Source organism: Phascolarctos cinereus, unplaced genomic scaffold, assembly GCF_003287225.1.
Source record: "Phascolarctos cinereus isolate Bilbo 61053 unplaced genomic scaffold, phaCin_HiC Scaffold_5;HRSCAF=322, whole genome shotgun sequence".
NCBI lineage: Eukaryota > Metazoa > Chordata > Mammalia > Diprotodontia > Phascolarctidae > Phascolarctos > Phascolarctos cinereus.
This window is the reverse complement of record NW_027555958.1, coordinates 100,774,433-100,799,413: the sequence shown is the minus strand read 5'-3', so window position 1 is coordinate 100,799,413 and position 24,981 is coordinate 100,774,433. Positions and strand designations below refer to the sequence as shown.

At 35.7% G+C, this 24,981-nt stretch overlaps 1 protein-coding gene across 1 annotated transcript in view; it reads right to left on the bottom strand.

The window, feature by feature from the left end:
• SYNE1 (spectrin repeat containing nuclear envelope protein 1) overlaps window positions 1–24,981 on the bottom strand; it is a 560,807-nt gene that overhangs the window by 301,280 nt on the left and 234,546 nt on the right. Inside the window, 11 exon segments of the mRNA XM_078155071.1 lie at window positions 674–853; window positions 2,066–2,291; window positions 2,294–2,693; window positions 10,269–10,422; window positions 11,142–11,308; window positions 13,367–13,490; window positions 14,717–14,904; window positions 15,612–15,710; window positions 16,174–16,401; window positions 20,124–20,274; window positions 23,111–23,271. Of these exon segments, the coding sequence (XP_078011197.1) occupies window positions 674–853; window positions 2,066–2,291; window positions 2,294–2,693; window positions 10,269–10,422; window positions 11,142–11,308; window positions 13,367–13,490; window positions 14,717–14,904; window positions 15,612–15,710; window positions 16,174–16,401; window positions 20,124–20,274; window positions 23,111–23,271 (2,078 nt within the window).

Genomic DNA, 24,981 nt, shown 5'->3' with positions numbered 1-24,981 from the left:
CCTTCCCTTCTTCTTTCCTTTCTTCCCTCCCTCCCTCCCTCCCTCCTTCTTTCCTTCCTTTCTTCCTTCCCTCCTTTTTCTTTCATGAGTTTTCTTCCACAAAATGATTAATGTGGAAATATGTTTTACACAATTGAACATATATAACCTATATCACATTGCTTACTGTCTCAGGGAGGGAGGGGAGCAAGGGAGGAAAAGATAGATGTTTGGAACTTATATCATTTTTTTTAAATATTGAAAATTGTTTTGCATGTAATTGAGGGAAAAAATATTACTTTTTAAAAGAAATTGTTTCTCTATTTCTTTCTCACTGCTTCTCCTTTTACATGAACTAGAATGATACTACTTCCCTTCCCCTGGGGCTCCTGAGAGTTGCATTCCCTATCCTCACAGCCTCCATGACATTTAATGAACAGTAGAGAAATTTAGGTGCACTTTTTTTAGGTTCACTCTCTTTTAAAGTTCCCAACTCCTTCCTCAAAACATTAACTTTCATATAAATGTGATGTCTCAAAAATAAGCCAATGATTGTGAAGAAATATCTGGAAGAATACAGAATAGCCAAAATTGAGAAGACATTAAATTCCAACATCTGCTTTACTCACAGCAGATTCAGTCACAGCTTTGCTCACATGCAATGACCCAATTATTCTGAGAACATTTGACTTACTTTTCATGAATCAGCTTCTTTGTGTCATCCCAGGTAGCTTCCAGACGATTTATCTCTTCATCAAATTCTGGTGCAGAAGTCACATCTTTCTGAGCTATTTGTTTAGCTTTGTCCTTCAGCCACCACAATTCATGCTCATGAGAATTCAACTCATCTTCTAACTGATTAAAAACTCGCAACCTACAAATGAAAATGTTCAATTGCCTTCCTTTTAAAATTTATTTATCCAAAGACTTTGTCTGTATTTTAATGATCCATAATTTTATTGGTGTGGATATTCCCGTTTGCCAGGATAATTCACAATCCCTCTAGGACTTAGTAGATGGCATTTGAGAGTTATTGTGGTTAAAAAAATTATCTCCTCTAACCAACCTGATAGTGACCCTTTAGGTAAATTTATCTAGGTAAAAGACTTCTTGAACTTCAAATTACTTGAATCACTAATTTTACCTATTACATTCCAAAATACTTATTCAATAAATTTCAGTTTAGCAAAGGTTTATTTGGTACTTATGTGAAAGCTGAATCTATATAATATGGAAAAAAATATTGTCAACAGGACAACAGAAAAAAAAAAGTAGTGCAAAGTCCCCATTCCCTTTGAGTATCTTCTGCCTATCATGTAATCATGGGAGTAGAAAGGGGTTGAAAGAAAATATTCTGATTTTTAAGACAAATAAGAATTTAGACCAAATGAGCTTGGAAAGTCACAGGAGAAAAGGGACTTAAAAAGACATTTGAAATGATTGCGGGGATTAATTTTAAGTAGGTATTATGACTGAGATCTATGTTGGTCACCCAAAGAGAGCTAATACACCCTCAAGAGTTTTTTACTAAAGATTTTGCAGGCCTCTTCCCTTGGGAAAGAACTGAAGATAAGCAATACAAAGCAGAAACAATCAACCAAAAAAAATCAGAATAGTACATAAGAAAGCAATGTAATGTCATCACTAGAGGACATCTGTGGCTGTGCAGCATTAGTCAGATGATTTACCCAGCCACACAACTTCCTTAGCATGTTTCTATTCATATGTGTCCTCTTTGTGTGTTTCATCCCCTATTGGTGGCTTGGGAATCTTTGGGAAAGTATAACTTTGAGTGGAAGGGGTGGGGTGAGTGGGTGTGAGATCTTCCTCTTAATTAATTTAATATGCACTTGGAATAAATGTCTTTTGTTTTGCAAGAATATACCCTCTGGCTAGCCTAATAAAAGTAAATATAATTTTGAGTAGATTCTGACCCATGGAGCTAAAGCTGGAGTAGCTTTCTGGAGACCCATATGTAAAGAGGCCCCTGGCTGCCACAAAAAGTGAAAAGAAAATCTCTAATAGAAAGAGCAAAAAAAAATTTTTTTTAACAAAAGAAGAAAAGCTGAGCACAAGTTTCTTCTACCTTTGTTGAACAGCTTGTTGGGTGAGTTCCTTCAACCGTTCTTTGTCAGCCCTTTCTTCAATATCTTCAAGACTCTTCAGGAGGGCTTCCTTGTGATCTACAAAAGCCTTTCTCAGGGCTTCAAAGGCCTCTGCCTCACTCTGCTTGGTCCCCAGGAGATTCTGGATGCTCTCTAATTCCAAACCAAGTTGATCTGCCATTTTCCTACAGGAAGCTCTCTGCTCCAACTGCCACTTTTCAGGTGATACTGAGCTTTTGTGAGAATTCCATCTAGATTAATTGCAGTGCAGTCTAAATTTTTAGCATCCATAATTGCATCATTTAAGTCCTTCTCCAATAATTCAGACTGTGTCTTATCCATGTTACTAGTAGCTTCCACAGTTTGCCTTAGCCTATGGAGAACACTTGATAAAGAAGCATGGGCCTGGAGGAACTGGGTCAACTCTGTCAATGCAAGTTTCCTTCTCTCAATCATCTGACTGGCCTCTTGGAACAGCTGGAAGCAATCCTCTGCCCTGCCCTGGAGAGTGTGGTGGTCCTCTCCTCTGCTGAAAGAACATAACTTTCCTAAGTGAGCCTTTAGCTGAAGAATTTCTTCCTTCTTGCTCTCTACTTCTGCTGAGTGGTCCTAAAAAAGTGAATAAATAATTAAAAGCAGTCTAGCCTGCTACAGATATGTCTCCCTTTATACAATAGGTCTATTCTACAATTTAAATCCACTTCAATTACATTCAACCATTGCTATATAAGGCACTAGACTAAATTCTGGGGATAGTAGAATAAAACAAAACAAAACAAAATAAAATCAATCAAGAAGTCTGGGTGTTGGGGATTAGAAGAAAAAAAATGTAGCTCACAATCTAGTAAGGGGAGAATATACAACTAGACAAGTAAAATAGATTTAAGGCAATTTCAGAGTGAATCAGGATATGGATTCAGGTAGAAGATGGCACTTGAGTTGAGCCTTGAAGGAAACTAGGGATTCTAAGTAGTGAAGGTGAGAAGGAGTGTCTTTCTGATGGGGGTGTTGGGGGGACAGCCAGGGCAAAGGCTCCAAGATGGGAGACAATATCTTGTGTCAGCAATGCCGGTTGGAGTGACCATAGTGTGTGTGATGGGGAACATGTATTATATAAAGGCTAGACAGGAGAAGGCTGGAAGATGTATGTGTGTGTGTAATGGGGAATATGTATTATATGTATTATGTGACACATATTATATAATATATATTAGAAGGCTAGAAAGAAGGCTAGAAGAAGGAACAATCTCTACCTTATAGTAACTAACATTGGATGTGGATAGGAGAGGTAGATTCGATATGTGAGACATGATCTCTCAGAAGTGAAGCCTACTTAGGGAGTCAATGGGTCTTGTTAATAGTTCTTGAGTGTTGCTTTCAAAATCCCTCCCCGCTCAGACCCTGTTTTTAAGCAACTAACAGAAAGATTAGCCCTGCCCCCAACCTGAACTGCTTGCCCTTGCAAAACTTCCCACCTTTTCTTGTCTCTGGGCAAACTTGTGTAACTACCTTTGTTCTAGATTTCCATGACTAGATTGTGCCCCCTGAAAGCCCAGCCAATGGGATGAGGGGAAGGGGGTTAGGTAGGAGGAACTCACATTAGGGTATAAATAAGCCTTGATTTCTATAGTGAATTCATACTCTCCTGGCCCAAAATGGCGACTAAGAAGGTACCCTTTCTCATGAGAAAGCAATAAACTCCTTTCTACTTTCAAGGTATCAAAGTCTTCATTTTTATTTTTGAATAAGTGGTCTCTGTCCCACACAGCTTGGGGCTCTCTGGGATTTCCTTCCTTATCTGAGAAGGGCCTCCCAGCCATTCCTAGGACAGGTGCCCGCTGGCCACTTGCCAGCTGTCCAAGGAATGGTTTGTGAGTTTCCTTTCACTTTTAAGGAATGGACCCGAAGAAAGGCAGATAAATGAAAGCATAAACCTCGGAAAGCATACAGTGACCACCATCCGCTGAAGAATTTGAATTGGTTATGTAACTTGTGCACACAGGCCCAGGAAAGACAAGATCGGTGAGCCCCCTAAAGAGGGCAAGAAGTAGTGATTGTCTGGGTGACCAGGGGAGGGGAAACAAGGCTGAGCTTAGTGAGGTGAGAAGGCAAGATTGGTGAGCTTTCTACAGATAGCAAGAAGTAGTGAGCCCTGGGCAAGATCTAGCCAGCTTCCCCTCCTGTAAGGGGGCAAGAGTGATGAGTTCTTGAAAGAGGACAAGAACTAGTGAGCCTCCATCTCACAGCAACATATGGTGAGCCTTAAAGGGCAAGAACTGGTGAGCCATGGGGACATCCAAAAGCAGGTGGTCAGCAACATAGTTCCTTTCCATATGTTATGGACGATAGCTAATTGGACTTTGCCAAAGTATAAAGGGAAACATAAAAAGAAAATGATTAAATATGATTTGATGATTTGAGGATTCTACAGCAATTTGTTGTATGTCTATTTTGTGTTCCTGTTTGTGTCTGTGGTGTGTATGAGTGTTAACAGTGTTTGATAGTAAAAAGTTTGGAAACTTTTGGAAAAAAAAATTCTCAGCATTCTAATTCTGGCCAAATTTTGAATGTGGAAAGAAAGAAGAGAAAAAGTTTTTTTGTGTACCAGAACACAAACGAAAGATAATTTATGGGCAGCCCAGGGCTGTGTGGAGGGCGGTGGCTTGTTGGGGACACCTGGGTTTGGAGGCTGCTGAGGTCATGTTGTTTCCCCACAAGCCCCAACTTATTCATTCTGGTAATATTTTAAATGAAATGTGATGTTACACCATTTGGCACTAAGGTAAATTGGGAAAATGTATGAATTTGAAATTTGTTATGATTGGAAGGTGCCTAACATAATGTCTAGCAGAGGGCAGACACTAAAAATGTTAACTATTATTATTAATTCCTTAATTAGATGTGACCAGTATATAATGCAAATGGTGAAGAGATGCCTGATTTTCTATGTAAGGAAAGTTGGAAATATAGTCAACAGAATTGGAGCCACCTGATTGGTAATGTTTCTGTTTAAAGTTTTAAACCTCTACTATTGTTTCAAATTGGTAAAGTTTTGTATTGTTATGTCAAGTAGCTTTTCATAGTTTGGATGTTATTAAAGTGAACTGAAAGAAACTAAAGGACAGTGGAAAAATTGTGTAAAACCAGTCAGTCCTGCTAACCCTGTCTTGTAATTTTTTAATATAACTGCTATTTAGACCACCTTTATCTGTAATTAAAGAAGGGTTATAGCCGAAACAGTTTGCCGAGACCTTAGCCCCTTACTCCAAAAGAATTTGGGTGCCATTTGTTTGAATGAAGGGGGTTAGGATCTGGGCCCCAGAAAGGAAAAAAACCCACATGACCAAATCTCTAGTGTTTGCCTGAGGCTATAATCCCATCAATTGGCCTTTCACAAGGGGAACCAAGGGGAGAAGAGAAGTTCGCCCTTGTAGACCCAAACTGAGACCATAACAAACTGGCCCATAGAAAGAACATGAGGAAATTACAGGGAATTAGAAACGTCATCCCTAAAAGCCAGAACAAGAATAAGGTGATGTGGATCAAACAGGAAAAAGAGGAAACTTCCTCTTCCTTTTTAGACAGGCTGAAGGAGAACATGAGGAAGTTTTCAGGATTAGAACCTGAGGATTCCACTACACAAAGTTTATTGAGAGTATATTTTATAACTAACTCCTGGCCAGATATTAATAAAAATTTGCAAAAGTTGGAGAATTGGCAGAACAGGCCTTTAGATGAGTTGCTAGAAACAGCCCCAAAAGTGTATGTAGCCAGGGTAGAGGAAAGTAAGAAGGAACAGACAAAACAGAGTATATCTGCCCTGAGGAAAGAACTTGCAGTTCCTAAACAATGAACTTGGCTTGCTGAGAAGTTGTAAGTTTCTAATGATTGGCTTTTATACCGGGACAAGCTTAAATTTGAGATGTGAGTCCTGGTAAATTTTTATTGATTACTGCAACTCCATGGGAGCAAAATTAACTATATCTGGCTTTAAGCTGTAATTAGTGAAATTTGCTGTTTAAGATAAAAGGCTCTTTGGACTATAATTTTGTTTTGAGTCTGAATTTGGGTATAGTTGTCTGCATTAAATCAATATCTGAAAGAAAAGCACTCAGAGGGAATGTGATCCTGTAGGTGGAGGTCTGCATCTGGGAGAAAGCCATGAGGACAATCTTAGCCTCAATCTAGGATGGGATCCTCCTGGCTCAGTTTCTCCATTGTGTTCCTTTGAGAAGGAATGTTTCCCACCTGACTATTCCTGAGTCTGGCTATGATATGGAATTGATACTGCATGATTGGAGAACTGTGACTCTTATCTGAATTCAAACAGAGCTAAGGATGTTCTATCTTGTTATATTTGGCATGTCACATGTCCCTGACTTTTCCTTTTATAGTAGATTTCTCTGATTAGAGCAAGTGGTCAGTAAAAGAAGTATGTGAGATCTTTCTGTTTTGATCTGAATTGTAGTCATCTCATGGCCTAAATAAGAGTAAAATCGGTGTTTGAATTTATCGTATGTAAAAGATTCAATTTCTGAAGTATAATTAGAGAAGGATGCATATGTTAAAATGCAGAATACGTAATTGTTAAAGGTACCAAGAGTGCCAAGTGTTAAAGGTACCATAAGAGTGATAATTTCTATATGTGATAATATGGAAATGCAATTGATGTTACCTGAAGTTTATTGTTTTTGTTACAAAAGTTATTACTGTTTCTAAATTGTATTGTATTTCTAAAACTCTTAGATTGTAAAATTTGAGGGAAATTGTTATTATCCCACACTCCCAGTGTGTCTCCCCTCTATGCAAGACTCCTTGTCCACCTTGGTTAAGATAGAAGGGAAAGGAGAAATCAAGCTGCTGGTTCTGAAGAGTCAAGGTTGAGTGCCAGTCTGAGACCGCCCTGATGGTTATTAAGGTTTAGTGGGTGTGAGGAGGCTTCAAATTGTAAGAAATGAGAGGGGGGATTATGAGAGATGATCTCTCAGAAGTGAAGCCTCCTCAGGGAATCAATTGTTCTTGTTAATAGTTCTTGATTGTTGCTTTCAAAATCCTTCCCCGCTCAGACCCTGTTTTTAAGCAACTAACAGAAAGAATAGCCCTCCCCCCAACCTGAACTGCTTGCCCTTGCAAAACTTCCCACCTTTTCTTGTCTCTGGGCAAACTTGTGCAACTACCTTTGTTCTAGATTTCCATGAATAGATTGGGCCCCCTGAAAGCTCAGCCAATGGGATAAAGGGAAGTGGGTTAGGAAATCACATTAGGGTATAAATAAGCCTTGATTTCTATAGCGAATTCATACTCTCCTGGCCCAAAATGGCAACTAAGAAGATACCCTTTCTCATGAGAAAGCAATAAACTCCTTTCTACTTTCAAGGTATCTAAGTCTTTGTTTTTATTTTTGAGTAAGTGGTCTCTGTTCCACACAGATATATACCTAAACGAATGAATGAATAAATAAATTAAGTTGATGAATGAATGAATAGGTGAATGCATACATGAATGAATAAATGAACTTATTTTTAATAAGATACTTTTTGAAGATACAGAGATATAGTTTAGAGGGATAAGGAGAGAAAACCTCATAAAGTAGGGATTAAAAACTAAAATAATACTTTAAATGCAATAGGGATATTCTTAGAGAATAACATACTGATTTTTTTTTTTTGAGGAAAAGAATACTTTGCAAGGAAAGCTGTTATTTTAAATGTCTTCTAAATCCAGATTGTCACATAATTCTAATTTTACATAATGAATTAGGAGTAAGGTAATCATATGAAATAGAATTTTACATAAAAATAGAAGCATTCTATTCTAACAAAATCTTGAAGAAGTAGGAAGAAACTTGGCAATGCTTAAACATTAATGTGGACTCAAGTGTACTTAATCTAATATATACGAGAGAGAATAGCCCAAAGAGGGAAAGCTGACATTTCCTCTAGTGTCCTGTCACATTGTAGAATAATAGGAATTTTATATTAGATCACTGAGATTATTAAACAGAATATGAAAATTCAATGAAAATCATGAATACAAAGCATGTTAACTGGTGAAAATTTTTTGAGTCTCTCAAAGCTGCTTCTGGTGATACAATGATTTGAATCTGCTAATGGCTATAATCACTTTTATTTCATAAAGTTGGGATTTTTAGTAAAATAGAATTTCATAAAAATTGGAAATCTACTTCATCTAATGTATTTAAAACACAAACTATTATGCTAATGTTGTTATAACCATTGATATATATGTACATATGTATTTGTATTTATCTCCAAAATTTTTAATTCAACAGATATGTACATATATAAAAATATATATATATATATAAATATATATATATAAATATCTATATCTATATCTATATCTATCTATCTATCTATCTATCTATCTATCTATCTATCTATCTATCTATCTATCTATATAGAGAGAGAGTCTACTTTTTCCAATGCTCTCTACTAGGTGCTGGAAGACCAAAAAGAAAAATTTAGTAGTTCCTCCCTGCCCTCAAGGGGCTTATTGTTGTTTGTCCTTCATTCTAGAAAAGGACCATATCATCAAGAAGGTGATGCCATGACTTGCCAGTGAATTAGATTTAAGTGAGGGAGGGCTGTGAAAAGTCACCAGCCCCATTCTCTCCAGAACCATCTATGTCCAGTGGCAAGATATAGATCAGGATAACTGGAGAGTCCCCTCCCCCACTCCTACCTCTGAGGGGCTTCCATTTTACATGAATACAAATAAGTATAACATAGGTGAGGGAGTGAGGAGGGGGAAGAAAAGATAAGATGAAGACTCTGAAGAAGATTGAAATGGTAGAGAACAATAATAACTGGGAATGAGTGGGAGGGAGAAGGCACCTGAGCTAAGCCATGAAGAAATAAAATGATTCTGAAAGCTGGAGTGGAGGACCAAGTTTATCCCATGCATGGGATGTGGAATAAGGGGTGGCCAGTGCAAATGATAGTAATGAGGTTCTGGACTAGGTGATAAACATGGTCAATAGTGGAAAGATTACTGAGTGATGGTGGCAAATAAAGGGCATAGAAGTAGCAATGGAAATAAAGTAGTATGCACATTCTCCCTCCTAGACCACTGTGAGGGAAAGAAGGAACTTTGTGATCAATGGCTCATGTTTCTGTGAAGTATACTATGAAAGGCTAACTATCAGTAGGAAATGTTTTATAATAGTAAAAAAATTTAGTACATATAGGGGAAACCACTTTTAAGCTAAGTAAGAGTTTAGAGTGGGAAATGGGCCAAGACAACAGTCTTGGTTTTCTAATTAGATGAGAACAAGAGAAACAATATAATAATAAGCTTTAATATTTCACATTAAATTTTATTTCATCTAGCTTTGGGGCTAAAAGGGGTGGGAGGGAAAACAAGTAATAGGATTGCTATCTCTGTTAATTAACAAAATGGTAGTGGAATTAATGATAGTTTACTTAACTAACTTTGTATAGCTCAGAGAACAAAAACTAGATGGGTTTATATGTACTTAAAATCACAGGATTATAGACCTAGACCTCAGGGGCCAACAATTCCAACTCCTCATTTGACAGTTGGGAAGATGAGACCTAGATAAGCTGAGTGACTTGGCCCATAGGTCACACAGGTGTTAAGGGTCAGAGGTGGGATTAGAACCCAGATCTTTTGACAATCAGACCCATTGTTCTTTCCATTGACAATGAAGTCAAAAGACATTTAACAAATAAGTTTTATTTCTTTATACCCAGTGACCTGCATAGTGCCTTGCATATAGTAGGAGCATAATATTTTTAAGTAAAAAACTAGTAATAATGATGATGATTTCAATGGCTACCTAATAAATTTTTAACTTTGTTGGCATCATTATTCTATACTAAGTAAATGCTTTCATTTTCATCTTCTATTAAGAAAACTTTCCCAAACTTTTAATACTGGTGCTATCCCTGAGATGATTTCCAGTTTACTCGTCGTCTGTATCTTGTATATACATAGTTGTTTGCATGTTGCCCCTTTAATTCGAATATAAGCTTCTTGAGGGCAGGAACTTTTTTTTTGGCCTTTCTTTGTATGCCTAGTGCTCAGCACAGTGCCTGGTACATAGTAGGGGCTTAATGAGTGCTTATTGATTGGACTTTCATTCATGTGTATGTTTTTTCACGTGTTTTTTCAATCTTTAAAAAAAAAATTATGCTTTACCTTATGTTGAACTAGAGCAGCTTGATGGTCCATTATACTGATCTCAGAAGTACAGTGTAAATCACTGAGAAACTGCTTAATCCAGACAGAAAATGAAAGTAGCAGTTCATCAAATTGCTGATGTTCAGTAACTACAGATTGGAGGAAACTAATTCTGTACAGAAAGAGAAAGGGGGAGAGTGCATTTGAGATTCAAAAGTTAATCTGAGGTGATTTCCATTTATGTGGAGCTTAACATTTTACAATTTATTTACCTCAAAAGATGGCTAGGTGGCGCAGTGTATAGAGCACTAGACAATTAGGAAGACAGCTCAAATTTGACTTCTAGCTGTGTGATTCTGGGCAGCTCACTTTATCTGTCTGCCTCAATTTCCTCAAGTGTAAAATGGGGATAAATAACAGCTACCTCCCAGAGATATTTTGAGGATAAAATGAGATAATATTTGTAAAGTTTTGCAAACATTAAAGCATTACACAAATGCTAGCTACTATTCTTATAATTCTGTGAATTAGAGCAAGTAGTATTTAGTAGATGAGGAACCAAGGCTAAGAGAGATGTTATTTATCCAGACTCATAAAACTAGTGTATTTCAGAGTTCATAGTCAAATCAAGGTCAAGTAAATCTCCCCTCCCCCCATTATACCATTTTGCCTCCAAGGGTTAAAATAATAAAAAGGAATTCCTATAAGAAGAAATAAGGTCCAGAGAAAGGAAGTGAATTGCTCAAAATCACAAAGTGGAAGACTAGGCACAAAAAGTCTTATCTTTTGACTCCCAGAGCAGTGTTCAACCGATAACCAGCTTTCTTAATTTAGGAGGCCCATTGTCTACTCATGAGTCAAAGTGAGTAGTTTTCAGGAAAAGCAACAAACCTTTTGCTAATTATTTGAGGCAAAACTCTCCATCTCTCATCCAGCTGCTCTAGCTGTAGCTGAATCACTTTCACATCATCTTTAGAAGCCACCGAGAAGAGAGATTCTTTCAACTGTAAGAGATTGCTGTACAATGAGGCATGGGATACAACTTCATTCTGCAGTGCCTGAGGGCAAAAGAGAAGATTTTACATATTGTTATGAAAGGACAGACTACTAGTTAGGAATTCAAGGATCTAAGTTGGAAAAGCTAGTTCATTTCAAATCTCTCAGTCACACTGCCTATGCTCCAGCCATTATCCTCATCTCACTCCAACTTCTTGGACTCTGCTCCTGGCTCTTCCTCTGATAGGGAGAGTGAGAAATCAAGAATGACTCCCAAGTTGTGAACTTTGATGTCTAAAATATGGTGGTGCCCTCAACAGAGATAAAGAAGGCAAGGAGAGAGGTGGGTTTGGGAGGAAATTAAGTGGGTATTATTTTGGATGCATTGAATTTGGGATGCCTAAGAAACCCTGAATCCAAAATTTCTGGGACTGGAATGAATATCTAAATCTGGGAGTCATAGGTATAGATTTTTTTGAACCCATGCAAGCTACTCAAGAAAGAATGTAGAGAAAAAAGAAAGCCCCTCCCCAAAAAAACATGAGGCACACCCACAGTCATCTCTTTCCCCTCAATTTGTCTTGTACTTTTCAGCGTTTTGGCTAATATTACCCTTTGTGCCTAGAATATCATACCTTTTTCTTTGACTGCTAAATTTCACCCATATTTTAAATCTCAGATCAAATGTCATGAACACTTCCCTGACTCCTCAAGTCAAGATGGGACTTCCCCTTGCACCTCAGTACTCTGTGCCAGGCCCTAAGTGTGTGGGAATGGGCAGGCTGGTGGTGAGGGAAAACAAGAAATTAGGTTCAGGAAATTAGGAGACAGAAAATGATACACCGCCCCTGTTCACATGAAGTATACCACCTGAAAAGCATTTCAGAGTATTATTGTACATTTTTGTGGGTATATAGTACTTTGAGAGTTATTATAATTATAATTCTTTTTTGGGACCAGATGTGTGATTCCATTAGTGTAGGGAGCTAACAGTGAGGAGCGTCTTCTGTCAATGAGAAGAATATATTTACCACGTAATATTATGCATTACATTTATCTATGTCTGTGTCTTACTCTTTTCCAGAGGATAAGCATTGTTTCTCTAAGGATAGAACAGTGTTTTTCTTATTTGTCCTTTTTTTCCCCATCCCTAGCACCTATCAATGCATTTTTAAACTGTAGGTATTTAAATAAGTGTTGAATAATGAATAAATAGCATCTCTGGATCTTCTGCCAAGCACAGAATGACCATTCATTCATTCATTTATTTCACAATGAACATTTAAAGTCCCCTAACTTTCAGAAATCACCACTGTTGCCTGTAGTATCCTTTCACAAATAGTTTGACCTCAGATAATTGCAAAACTCAAATACACAAATTCACCACATGCTTCACTCCATTGGTAGTAATTGCACCCATACTTCCAAACAACTTGGGGATGTACCCTGATGATTCTGCCTCCCAGAAAGGAGAATTCCCAGCCTACCACAAGAATACAAGCACGCACCACTAAAGAATGTTAACCAAGTTTCTTCTTAACTAGTCTCCTCTCCTTTGCTCTTCATAATTGTATATCAGCAATAATAAAGAATAATATTTTGTTCTTTTATAACACCAACAATAAGAAAATAAAAAGTCCATACATCCCGTTACACTTTCCTGACTCAATAGCCCCATCTGCTAGCTCCCTTACCATCTTCATTACTTAGCTACATGAGTTACCTCCCTATTTGTACAGATAGAGCTAGCTAGAATATCCCTGTTTCATAAATATCCACTGAAATCTGTCAACAATGAAGAAACATTAAGCACACTTAGTTAAACCCTCTATTTCATTCTTCTTAGCATATAGGCTGCCATTTCTCAATATTTCTCATAAACAATAATTATTTATGCAGAAATATCATTATTCTATATCATAAGTTCTCCTTGGTAGGTCATATGCATCAACCTCTACCAAGGAGTGACATCATCTTTCTAGTAACATTCTTTGACTTCTTTCCAAGGCAAGTTGAAAACCTCGAGTATCTTGGCAAGCTACACATTGGGCAATTCCTTCAACATGTTCACTACATTCAAAGATATAATTTTCCTACTCATATTGTTTGCTGAAACTTGCCTGTACTAGCTGAAGTTCACTCTCCAGTTTGCCTCTGTCTGCAGAAATGCCACTCTCTGGGGAAGTGGCTCCGGCTTCACACCGCTCCAACCAGGTCAGAAAGGTAGATAGTTCTTTTTCTAACCTAAAGAAAGTAAAGTTAAGGAAAACGTTTAAAACTAATCTTATTAGAAGAACTATCTTCTTTGAAGCTTGTAGAGTTGTGAAGGATTGTTTTTTTTTAATCCACAAGTAAAAGCATGGCAGGTTATTTTAGATTTTACAGCTGAAGGATTCTTTCCTTTCAAATTTCCCTGTCAGAATCACTTCAGAACGTGAAGTACCTTAAATTGAACATCAGGGAGGTCTTGCTTAATACTAAAAAAAAATCTAATATTAAACACAAGTACAATCAAACTTGCTTAGTAACTATTTATATTAAATGTATAATTAATCAATTACTCCAAGTCCTCTGGAGTATATTGATTTTCATTCACTTTTTATCTACTGTGGTTGATGAATTTGTGCATGAATTAGATTTAAGTAAAGTACAGTTCTAAAAATCAAGACATCACCCCCTGATGTCATTGGTCCTCTTCAAAAATGAAGGGCAAATAACAACAGTATGATCAGTGGATAGCTAATTCTTCTGATTTTAGTTTTTTTTTAATTTTCCTTATTTTATAATGACCTTTCCAGAATTTTTTTGTAGTCCTCATTCTTAGTATTATTTTCATTATTATACTTTACTATATTAATGTACAACACTTTCTTTAACTATTCTCTCATTTTTAGACATTTAGACTATTTCCAATTTTTTGTGATTATATGTCATGTTACTGGAAAAAAACTAGAACATGTAAGTCTTTTTTCTTTTTTCTTTTTTCTTTTACTTTTTTTGTAAGTCTTTTTTCATTTTTTTTAAATTGCTTTTTGAGGGCACATTCCCAATAGTGCAATAATTGAGTCAAAGCGTATGATTTTTTGGTAATTTTTGTGATGTTTGTAATTTTTACTGTGTACAGTCAGAATATTTTTCAAAAAGGTTCCAGAAGTTTGCAATCAAATAACCAGAAATGTATGACTGCACCCATCCTCCACAGCCCTGCCAGCAAAGAGTTTCATTGCTTTTAGATATTTTGTACATTTGATGGTTATGAGTTAAAGTTATTTTAATTTTCATGTAAAGGTTGAGTTTTTTTCAAGTGGTCATTAATAATTTGTGTTTTCTCTTTTGGAAACTGTCTATGCATGGCCAGAAATGTCTTTTCATATTAAGTAAGGGTTCCATAGAAATGTTCAGTCTATGCCTTTCATTTCTCACCAGCTGATAAAGAGTGATGCCACCTAACCTTAGAGCAATAGCCTCACCTCTGCCAGTGAGCCAATAGATTTTCTAGCATCATTTGCTGTTCCTTAGTGATACTAATCATCTTCTCATGTCTTTGCTGGAGAGTCATTGCTTCTTGAACAGATGAATCTTTGTTAATAACCTTGTGGGCACTCACTGACAAAGAGGTAACTGCGCTGCTCATTGTTTCCAAAGACTGGCAGAGATCCTGACAATCATGGAAAAGGAATGTAAAGAAAGAATTACATTAAAAAAAATGCTAAGAAATATCCAAAGTAATTTTTAAAAAAATATATAGTATTACCAGAACTATTACCTCAATTATTCAAATGCAGCCTACAGTGGTAAAAAAAAAAAAAGTTCCCCTCCCTACCCAGTAGTATCATTTAGATATTGCAGGCATATCAGTAAGTGGAAAATTACTATGCCCTCCCTTCCTAAAAAATGGGGTGGGAAATCTTCTTAGAATTTGAAGGAACATTAAACATTGTGTAGTCCAAGCACCCTCACTTAGAGATAAGGAAACTGAAGTCCAGAGATGTAAAGTGATTTTTCCCAATTATAAAACTAAAGATTCACTACTTCAGTGTTAGATTCACAACAACTTCTGTGTCATCCTAACTTCTCACTCTCACTCACCCAAACTCTCTGGTCACAAATTGTTTCATTGATATAACAATCTCTTATTATGAAATAATGTCTATACATTTATGTTTCCAAAATGTAGTATTGTTCAAGTTTTCAAACCATAATATTTTAAAAATTGTAATAAAGTTTCAATTCTGACCTAATAGATAATCTCGACTTTTTTCTTTCAAGAAATAAAGATTTCTAAGCACAAATAAAAAGTGTAACCATGCAGTATTTCACATTTCTAAGTTGATAATTAAACAGAAAATATAAATTTTTTTTTACCATATGTTCTTGGAGAGCTCTGTATGTCTCTGTAGCTGAAGAACATACTTTAACTGGTTCATTTAACTTATTTTCAAATTCAAACACAGATTGTTGGACCTAAAACATTAATGTAGATGCAAGTATAATGATAAAAATAACGTATTATGGCAAAATACAACCCAATCTAGTCCAGCTATTAAATAGTGAATGACATGCCCATTTGTTGCTATATAAATATTTTATAATTTGAGGACAAATTTTGAAAACTGAAAAATTTAAGATAAAAATCAACAGCTTCACTGCTGCATCATTTGAAAGATACTTTATTCAAACTCAGAGCCAAATTAAACAAAGTGTAATATGACATTTATATGTTGTCCAAAAAGGAATTTTAAAAATCACTTTAAATTTACTAATATAATTGATGGGAATATATAAATTAGATTAATTCAATATTTACTTCAGGTAGTCTAGGAACTGGAGTACTGCAGGAAGGTAAGAATATATTTGGAACAAAAATCTTCATCCTCCATAAATGATATAAGGTAAGTAAGATGAATCAATTCTGATAATCTTATACCTTTTTGAGGCTTTCTTCAAACTTTTGTTGCTGAGATTCATTTTCCAGGAGTGTGGCTTCCAGACAATGAGCATGCTCTTTGAGCTCTTCCCAACGTCTCCTTATTTGTGTCAATTTGGCTTTAATTCGAGCAGATTCTCCAGTGGTGATAAACTGAGCGAAAGATTGAGTTTCCTCTTCTAATCTTGGAATGTCACTTTGATTATTTTCTATTCTCTTGAGAATAACCTAAGTTTTGAAATAAAATGACAATGTAGACCCAGTTAACTTTGTTTTTCCTATAAAGGAATTTTTGTACCATGCTAAGACAAGTGCCAAATTTTCGTGAATAGTAATTGTAATATATTTGGGAATAATTTGGGAAGTACCATAATTATAACCCATTTGTTTCTTTTCCCTCTTTCTCTCTTTTTCATTCCTTCCTTCCTTTCTTCCTTCCCTCTCTCCCACCATCTCCCTCCCTCTCTCCTCTCTCTCTCTCTCTCTCTCTCTCTCTCTCTCTCTCTCTCTCTCTCTCTCTCTCTCTCTCTCTCTCTCTCCCTCTCTCTCTCCCTCCCTCCCTCCTCCCTCCCTCCCTCTCTCTCTCTCTCTCTCTCTCTCTCTCTCTCTCTCTCTCTCTCTCTCTCTCTCTTTCTCTCTCTCTCTCTCTCCCCTCTCCCAATGCCTCTCCCTCCCCTTCTCCTTTCTCTCCCACAAAATCTGCAAAAACTGAACAGATGGTGGAATGTACACTGATTGGGACTGCCTGCCTGTGCATGTGGTGAAGTAATCATGAGGGGCTTGGTGGAATAAAGAGCTAGTATACATAATCCACAACATATCTCAAGTCAAAGCAAAGTTAAAAGCATTTATTAATATAATTAATACTATAACAGTATTATGCTCATACTATGTGTCAAGTCTGGGAATACAGCTCAGATCATGGATAAGATCTGTGGCTCACCTTATTTAACCAAAGTATTTAATTTATAGATTTGAGGAAAGGGAAAGCTCCCAACTACTTACAGGAAAACTAATATGGTATCTATTCAGTTTCTTCAAAGGAGAAACATAAAATGGTCATGAAATCAAGCATGTGTGTTCCATATACTTATACTACTACAAAATACAAAGATGTTTCTGAACTTTCAGTGCATTTGTAAATATGTTTTATTGTGCTATGTAGTGTGAATCCTACATATGAGAATTTCAGTGTTACATTTATGGGAAAAAGTACACAGTAATGTAGTGGATAAAGGTTGGTAGTAGAGTTAGGACACTAGAATACTTGGAGTTAGGATACTATCTGTGAACATGGGCAGGTCTATTAATCTCACAGTACCCCAGACAGCTTTCCAAGACTCAAAGTTACAGATGAGTAGTCAATCCACATCAGTGGGGAGTTTCTATACTACACGGATGGGATTACAGGTCTAGACCCTCTTTCCACACTCAGAACCAAATAAAAAAGTAATGAAATTCACTGGGCTACTACGTAGTGGTTATATAACATCCATGGTGCCTCACTTGCAAATACAGAAACGTGTTCATTCTCAAATGATTAATATTCACTCCTCTGAAGAAATAGGCCAAAGAAAAGTAAAAAATTTAGACAGAAATCTCATGTCCAAATAATTAAGATGAAAGATGTTGGGATTTCTCCTCTTGCTAACATAAAAAAGTCTCTACATTTCAGTGTCTAAATATCTTGTTTATTCCGAAAAGATAAAGAAGTAACTATGTTTGTGTTTTGTGTGTGTATTTTTTTTTTCAGTGAGGCAGTCGGGTTAAATGACTTGCCCAGGGTCACACAGCTAGGAAGTGTCAAGCATCTAAGGCTGGATTTGAACTCAGGTCTTCCAGGGCCAGTGCTCTATCCACTGTGCCACCCAGCTGCCCCAGATATGTGTTCTTGAGCTGGATATACATGTCCACAATAGAACTTTTAAGAAAATAAAAGGTTTTAGCACTTCTAAAAGCTTTTTTAAGATGAGTTAGTTTGATAGTTCTATGTAGAATGATAAAATATTTCTTAATCAAAATTGCACAATCATGTTATGAAAATTCTGTGGAACACATATCATAGTTCATATTTTAGAAACTGGATATTTAATGAAAACTAAAAAGAGGATAAAGATTTACAACAAGTGCTGAGGTTAAAGTGTATATGCTTATGCAAATATTAGAGCCTTAGTTTCCTAGAGTTCATTTCGCTGATCTGTTGTATAGGTGAAAATTCTAATACCCTAATTTTATTTATACTGAATTCCATGCTATCATGGGTATTGTTACAGAAAGTATATCTTTAATTTATATGTATTTGGGATAAATTACTTTGTTTTCTATATTAAAATATAGACCATTCATCCATCCATTCATTCAATAGTCTTTTATTAAGCTTCTACTATGGACAGGGTACTAGATGCTATGAATATAAAACACAAAAGTGAATCTATCCTTTTCCACAAATATCATACATTCCTTTGGAGAAAAAAATAAACTACGTAGAGAGCTAAGTAAATACTAAATATATTTGAAATAAATACAAAGTAATTTTTTTTAGGGGAAAGGATAAGAGTAGGACCCTAACAAACAGGGAAAAGCTTCATGAGATTCCAAAGTTTTCCAAATGCTATACAGGGACCAAATACACTTCTAATCTATGTGGATATTTCTAAAGTATAGCAAGCAATTAAAATCTATGTCTTTAAAATGAAAAGTATTTCTTTTCCTATAATGTGATATGATCATTGATACACAATTCTAGAGTGTTTGTGGAATGATTGCCGATATCAAGGTAAACTTATGAAAAAAAAACTTGGTAAGTTAAAAGTTGTACATAAATTCGGAAACAGGGTGGAGGAAAGAAGCAATAGCAATGTTGAGAGAGAAAATATAATAGTTTTATGTTTTCTAAGCTTCAGCCACATACTTTGAACTTCATTTAGTGAAACAAAAGGCAGCTTTCTTTTTACTTTTCACAACTTTGAGGGTTAAGAATTTTCCATGAATCTGTCCAAGGTAATTAGAATCAGTTTATCCTTAGGAAACTATAGCAGACATATAGGCTGTATGTAAAAAAGGTGTATGTACTTGTTTGCACATCATGTGTGATTAGCAATGATGAATCAACTTCCATCTCAGTAGGTGGTAACTTTCTTACCCCTGCATGCACCTATTTATTTCTTGTCCTAAGATATAATGATGCATGGTGTTTCTCTATCAGTGCTCACATTTACCCTGATAAAAGGACAGAGGATTCTTGCATTATAAAGGAACTAAGCAAATCTGTGAAAAATGAGTAGGTATTGTTAACAATACTAATTGTATGGCAATATTTCCTCTTCTTTTGGGATCAAGGATACTACATGTCATGTAAGTTAACATATTCTCACTTTAACCTTTTCAGCTACAATCATACATGATAACATAACAGGGTGCTATTTTAAGCAGGAAAGGATCTAGAGAGTTAAGTCATTTGAACATATGCTCCAATGTCTAGGTGAGAATAGAATTGCTTGATCTCCTCCTTGTGGTTGTTTAAGGCAACTACTATTATTATGTTATTAAAACATCTGAAATGATTCTTTAACATAATAGTTTTAAAAGATGAACATTTTTTCCCAATGTGTTGCCTAAATGAATAAACAAGAGTACCCCAAAGGGTTTTATTCAAAGTCAAAGAAAAGAACTATGCAACCATATTTTTTTAATGTCATCACATACAGTGTGAATTTTGTATGTATAAATCAAACACTAATAGAAGAAAACTTAATTTATAAAGTTTTGCACAGTTTCCATCAAAACCCTCAAGCTTGGTATTTTTTTTTTACAAATGTAACACACAAATTGAATACAACCACACACCAAAAATATCAGCCCTCAGTAGCAAGAAAAGAAATGGAAAAAAAGGGAGGGTTTCTTCAATGCTACACGTGTATGAATTGTAACATAACATGTGAACAGATCACCTTAATTTGGCTGATTTGCATGTCCCAAGGAGATGATGAAGTTTCCAAGGCATCCAACTCTTTTTCTCTTTCAGTAATCCAGACGGAGAGGGCCTCAAAATTATTGCCAAAATGCTCCCACTTGTTTTTCACCATTTCCATGGTTTTAATACTAAAATTAACCAGATCAAGTGAACAAAATGCAATATTTTAATAAAGATGATCATTAATGTTTTCTTTAAATTATGAAGTAAAAATTTGTGAAGACATTTGTGGCCATATTGACTTTTTGGCCACATTTTTATTTTTCTGTATAAACAGAAGTGACAGGACTTCATCTTCCCCATTAAGAGATTTTGCATGATAGGTACATGCAGAACAAATAGAAGCATGATATAAAGACTTAATCAACTGTAATGTACTATGTAACAATGGTACCATCCCAACACACACACACACACACACACACACACACACACACACACACAAAATAATGCCTCTATAACTAAAAGAATTTGAATCTATGTAATAAGGAGAAGGAAGAGAGACTACTAGGGAGTTCAGTGGATTGGGTAGTGCTGTGGCCTTGGAGTCAGAAAGACCTGAGTTCAAATCTTACCTCAGACATTCACTAACTCTGTGGCCTTAGGTAAGTCACTTAATCTCTCTGAGCTTCTATTTACTTATCAATAAAATGAGTTGGACACAGTGATGTCTCAGGTCCCTTCCAGAACTAACTATATGATCCTTTCATCTTAATAGTGGAAAGATTTAAAATACATTGCAATGCATTTTGAAATGACTTATTTTCACATCATAACATCCCTAAGTTTTAAGGGAAATTAAAAATGCTCACTCTAAAGACAAATTTATGCTTTGGTTCACAAAATATACTTTTACGTATCATAAGTAAATTTAAAACCTAAGTGAGGACACTTAGTCACACAGAAAGTGTCCTTTCTTCTTGCAGCTAATCCTCAAACTCCTGAAATGCAATGACACCAACTACTTTTATACTTCTTGTGGGATTCTGACCACAAAACCCCTTTTTTGCAGCTATTGTTATTGAGGAATTACTTATTATTTGTGGACAGTTCAGGATTCACTTTTTATGAACATATGAAGTGAATGTTTCCATTTGAATTCTTAGTTTGCATTAACACCATTCATGTGATCTGGTAAATGTGTTTGTATTTATGTCTTACTATCTATAAAAAAGATTAAGCAACCAATTGGATCTTATTAAGAATGTGTGTCAAGTTAGACCAAGATTAAAGGACTTCCTTGCTTCCCAAAAGGCACTTTAAGATCTCAAGAAAAAAAAAAAGTGGCGTGATTCGTGGGCAAATGAAATGGTTATGCAGCTTCCAGTCACCAAAGCATGGCTGCACCTTTGTCCTTTGAAGCTTATGGGAGTTAGATTAAATGCAAGAGTAGAACGTGAGAGAAAGACTATAGTGATTTTTATGGCAGCTATATTTTTATAGCGTTTGTCCTTTATGAAAATAGATAGTAACTGATCAACTGTTACAATATGTAAATAAGTTGCTGTGGTTTCATTATTTAAATCAGGACAGGCCTAAATAAAATAAAATAGTCTATTATATTTGATAGAAAATTTATATTATCTATGAAGTTTTAATTTATTATTTGCTTAAAAAATCACTTGAAAGTCAAACTATTAGCAAATTAAAATTTCAGAGAAATGCAAAAATTGGATGAGGATGTTAAGACATGGCTTCATTAGTGCAAAAACTGAATCCCATGAAGCAGTTGAATATATTAAATATATTCTACTTGAAATTATAATTACATAGACTATTTTCCAAACCAAAATACTTAGTTCCAGCTCAGTTGGGATATGCAGTATAAATACAAAAAATGTCACCAATTCATAGGATTTGCTGTTTATACTAATTAGGACTTAAACTATATTTTAAGATTGGGATAGATAGTCTATGAAGAAACTGCCTTCACCAATGCAAGTCAGCACCTACTCTGCAAATTAAGAGCTTCTTGGAGAGTTGCCTTGAGCATTGTGAAGTTAAGTTACTTGGGTCAGGGTCACACAGCCAAAGCTTCTTGGTTTCAAAGTCAACTCTATCCACTAAAACCATGCTATGTCACTTTATATATTTAAAATTCATCTTGGGAATAGTAAGATATCTATAAATTAGTGAGTAATATGTTACAGAAGGTATTTTGGTGGTTCTTTGCTATAATATGGAAAACTGGTCGGCTTTATCTGTGTTATAAACTTTGTAACCTCATATTTTTGTCTCAGAATTTTTTTAAACATATTTCATGACAAAGTCTTGATGATGATTCAGTATGCAAAGTCATGAAGACAGGTCTTGATAGTGGAGACCATTTATGGAAGACATAGACATTGCTCTAAATCCTGGGGATGAGCAAATCACAGAATAGCCCATTTATACTTTCTTGCCTCAAAAAAAAAACAGCAAAAGCCTGAAAAAAATGCAATAGCTTCTTATAGATGGCTACAAAAAATAGCAGATGAACCAATGACAATTTGGCATCACTACAAATGGTGATGAGTCACTGCAAACTTTTTCTTTTAGTTAGTGGCAACTGCTATACATGTTGTGCTAACAGTCTTAGAATGTTAAATCACTCCTGCAAATCAACTGCATTTCCACAATCTGCTAACTCTTAGCTAATCCAGTAAAAATCCTGCTCAGTGATTGGCACCATCTTGAGATCCAGTCACAAATGTCTGGGTACAAAAGGCCACAGAATTGAATAGGTATGGCTTTTTCTTGTGAATAGAATCATTTTAGGCTGCAAAAATTGCATCCCTTTTTTTTGTAGCTGCTTTTGAAATTTTAGCTTCTAAATTTAGTGACACTTCCTGTTAATGAGTCACTACCTCAGAACATGCTGTAATACACAGACACTTTGAAACAATAGTTTAAACACAATATACAGGGAAGCTTATATTAAACTTTATCTCAGAGAAGAAAGTTTAGGACTTGTCAAGCACGTACTCTTCTTCAAGGGTGTCTTCCAATTTCTTGACTTGTTCCTTGACTGACTTGGCCTGTTGCTGAAGAGTCTGCTTAGTCTTCGATCCCAGCTGTATCTCTGACGCTTCCTTCACAAGATTCTCAGCCTGAACTGCAATGGCTTCTGTGTGCTTAGAAAATGCCTGAAAAAAATGATTGGAATTACTAAGAGAGAATCTTTCTTGGCAAATTTCTCATTCATACTGTTAGTGTTCCATTTGTCAATTCTGTCTTCATTTTAGTTATGTATCCCCTGAGGAAATTTTTCCTTTAATCTGTAATGTTCTCTTTAAAAATACTGAGATTTAATTTTCTGAGCCAAAAAATCTTATTTTGATCTATTTTGATCTATCTATCTATCTATACACATATGTGTGTGTACATATATGTGTATGTATATTATCTATACATACATACCTATATATGTATTATGTATATATGTGTGTATATGTATATATGTATGTATGTATATATTGTGTTTATACATCTATACATGCATATATTTGCACATATGTGTATGTGTATACATGTATGTACATGTACACTCATATATACACATATAGACATGCATGCATATACATACATGTGTGTGTGTGTGTGTGTGTGTGTGTGTGTGTGTATGATTCAATAACTATTCCTTTTGATGAAATGGAAGGCCACCAGCCTTGTCACTGCTTCCTAAGTCCAGACCTTATCATCTACCCTGCTTCTATGTTTTATGGGCTTCTGGCAATGTCATCTGACCTAAAGACCTTGTCATCCTTACTACTTCACCATCAGGACTTGAGGCCTTTCCATCTGCATTGAAACTGAGTTGTTTTTTTTTTTAACTTGTCTCTCTCGATAAGAGTATAAGCTCCTTGGAAGCAGTGATAGCTTCACTTTTTCTATTTGTAATCCTGAGTCAATTCAACAAACATTTATTAAGTGCCTACTATATGTCAGGCATCATGCTAAGAGATGAAGATACAAAGCAAGGAGGGAAGAAAGATCCCTGCTCTCAAAGAGCTCACAGACTGAGGGAAACAACAATTCATATAGCCATGTACAAACAAGATTTATACAGAATATATTGAGAGATAATAAAAAAAGGGAAGGGACTTAGCACATTTTTTGACACATAATATGTGCTCAATAAATGCTTTTTCGTTCATTCACATGAACTTGTGACTATAAGCTCCATGAAGGAAGGAGCCATGAATCATCTATTTTTTTTTATCTTACCCAGCAGAAGCAAATTAAATGTTTGTTAAATTGACTTGAATTTCAATGGAATGGTTAGCTCTGAAAACACAGAAGCTTCTTGCAGAGCCCAGTTTATGTAATTTCACATATACTCTGTAGAATAAACATTTACAACAGTAAATGATAGGTACAATGTTTATCAAAGAAATACCAGAATGCATAGCATAGTTTTGCAAATGACATTAGGTCACCAAGTCTCAATAATAATTTTCTGAAGACCCATGATGTAATAATAGCTAACATTGATATAGCACTTACTGTGTGCCAGGCATTGTGCTAAGTGCTTTTACAATTATTATCTTCTTTGATCCTCACAACAACACTGGAAGGGAGGTGCAGTTATGACCTCCATTTTACAAATGAGGAAACTGAGGCAAATAGAGGTTAAGTGACTCTAGCTAGTATCTGAGGCTGGATTTCAACTTGGGTCTTACTCCCAGCCCAGTCCTCTATCCACTCTGCCATCTAACTACTTGGAGGTAGCCTAACAAATGGGTTTAATAACGAACTAAAAGAAGACTCAGATTATTTTGTTTTGTTCCTGCAGTAAAACCCTCAATAAGACAGTCACCTTTGTGCTATAATCCTTCACTTCTAGCTGCTGCTAA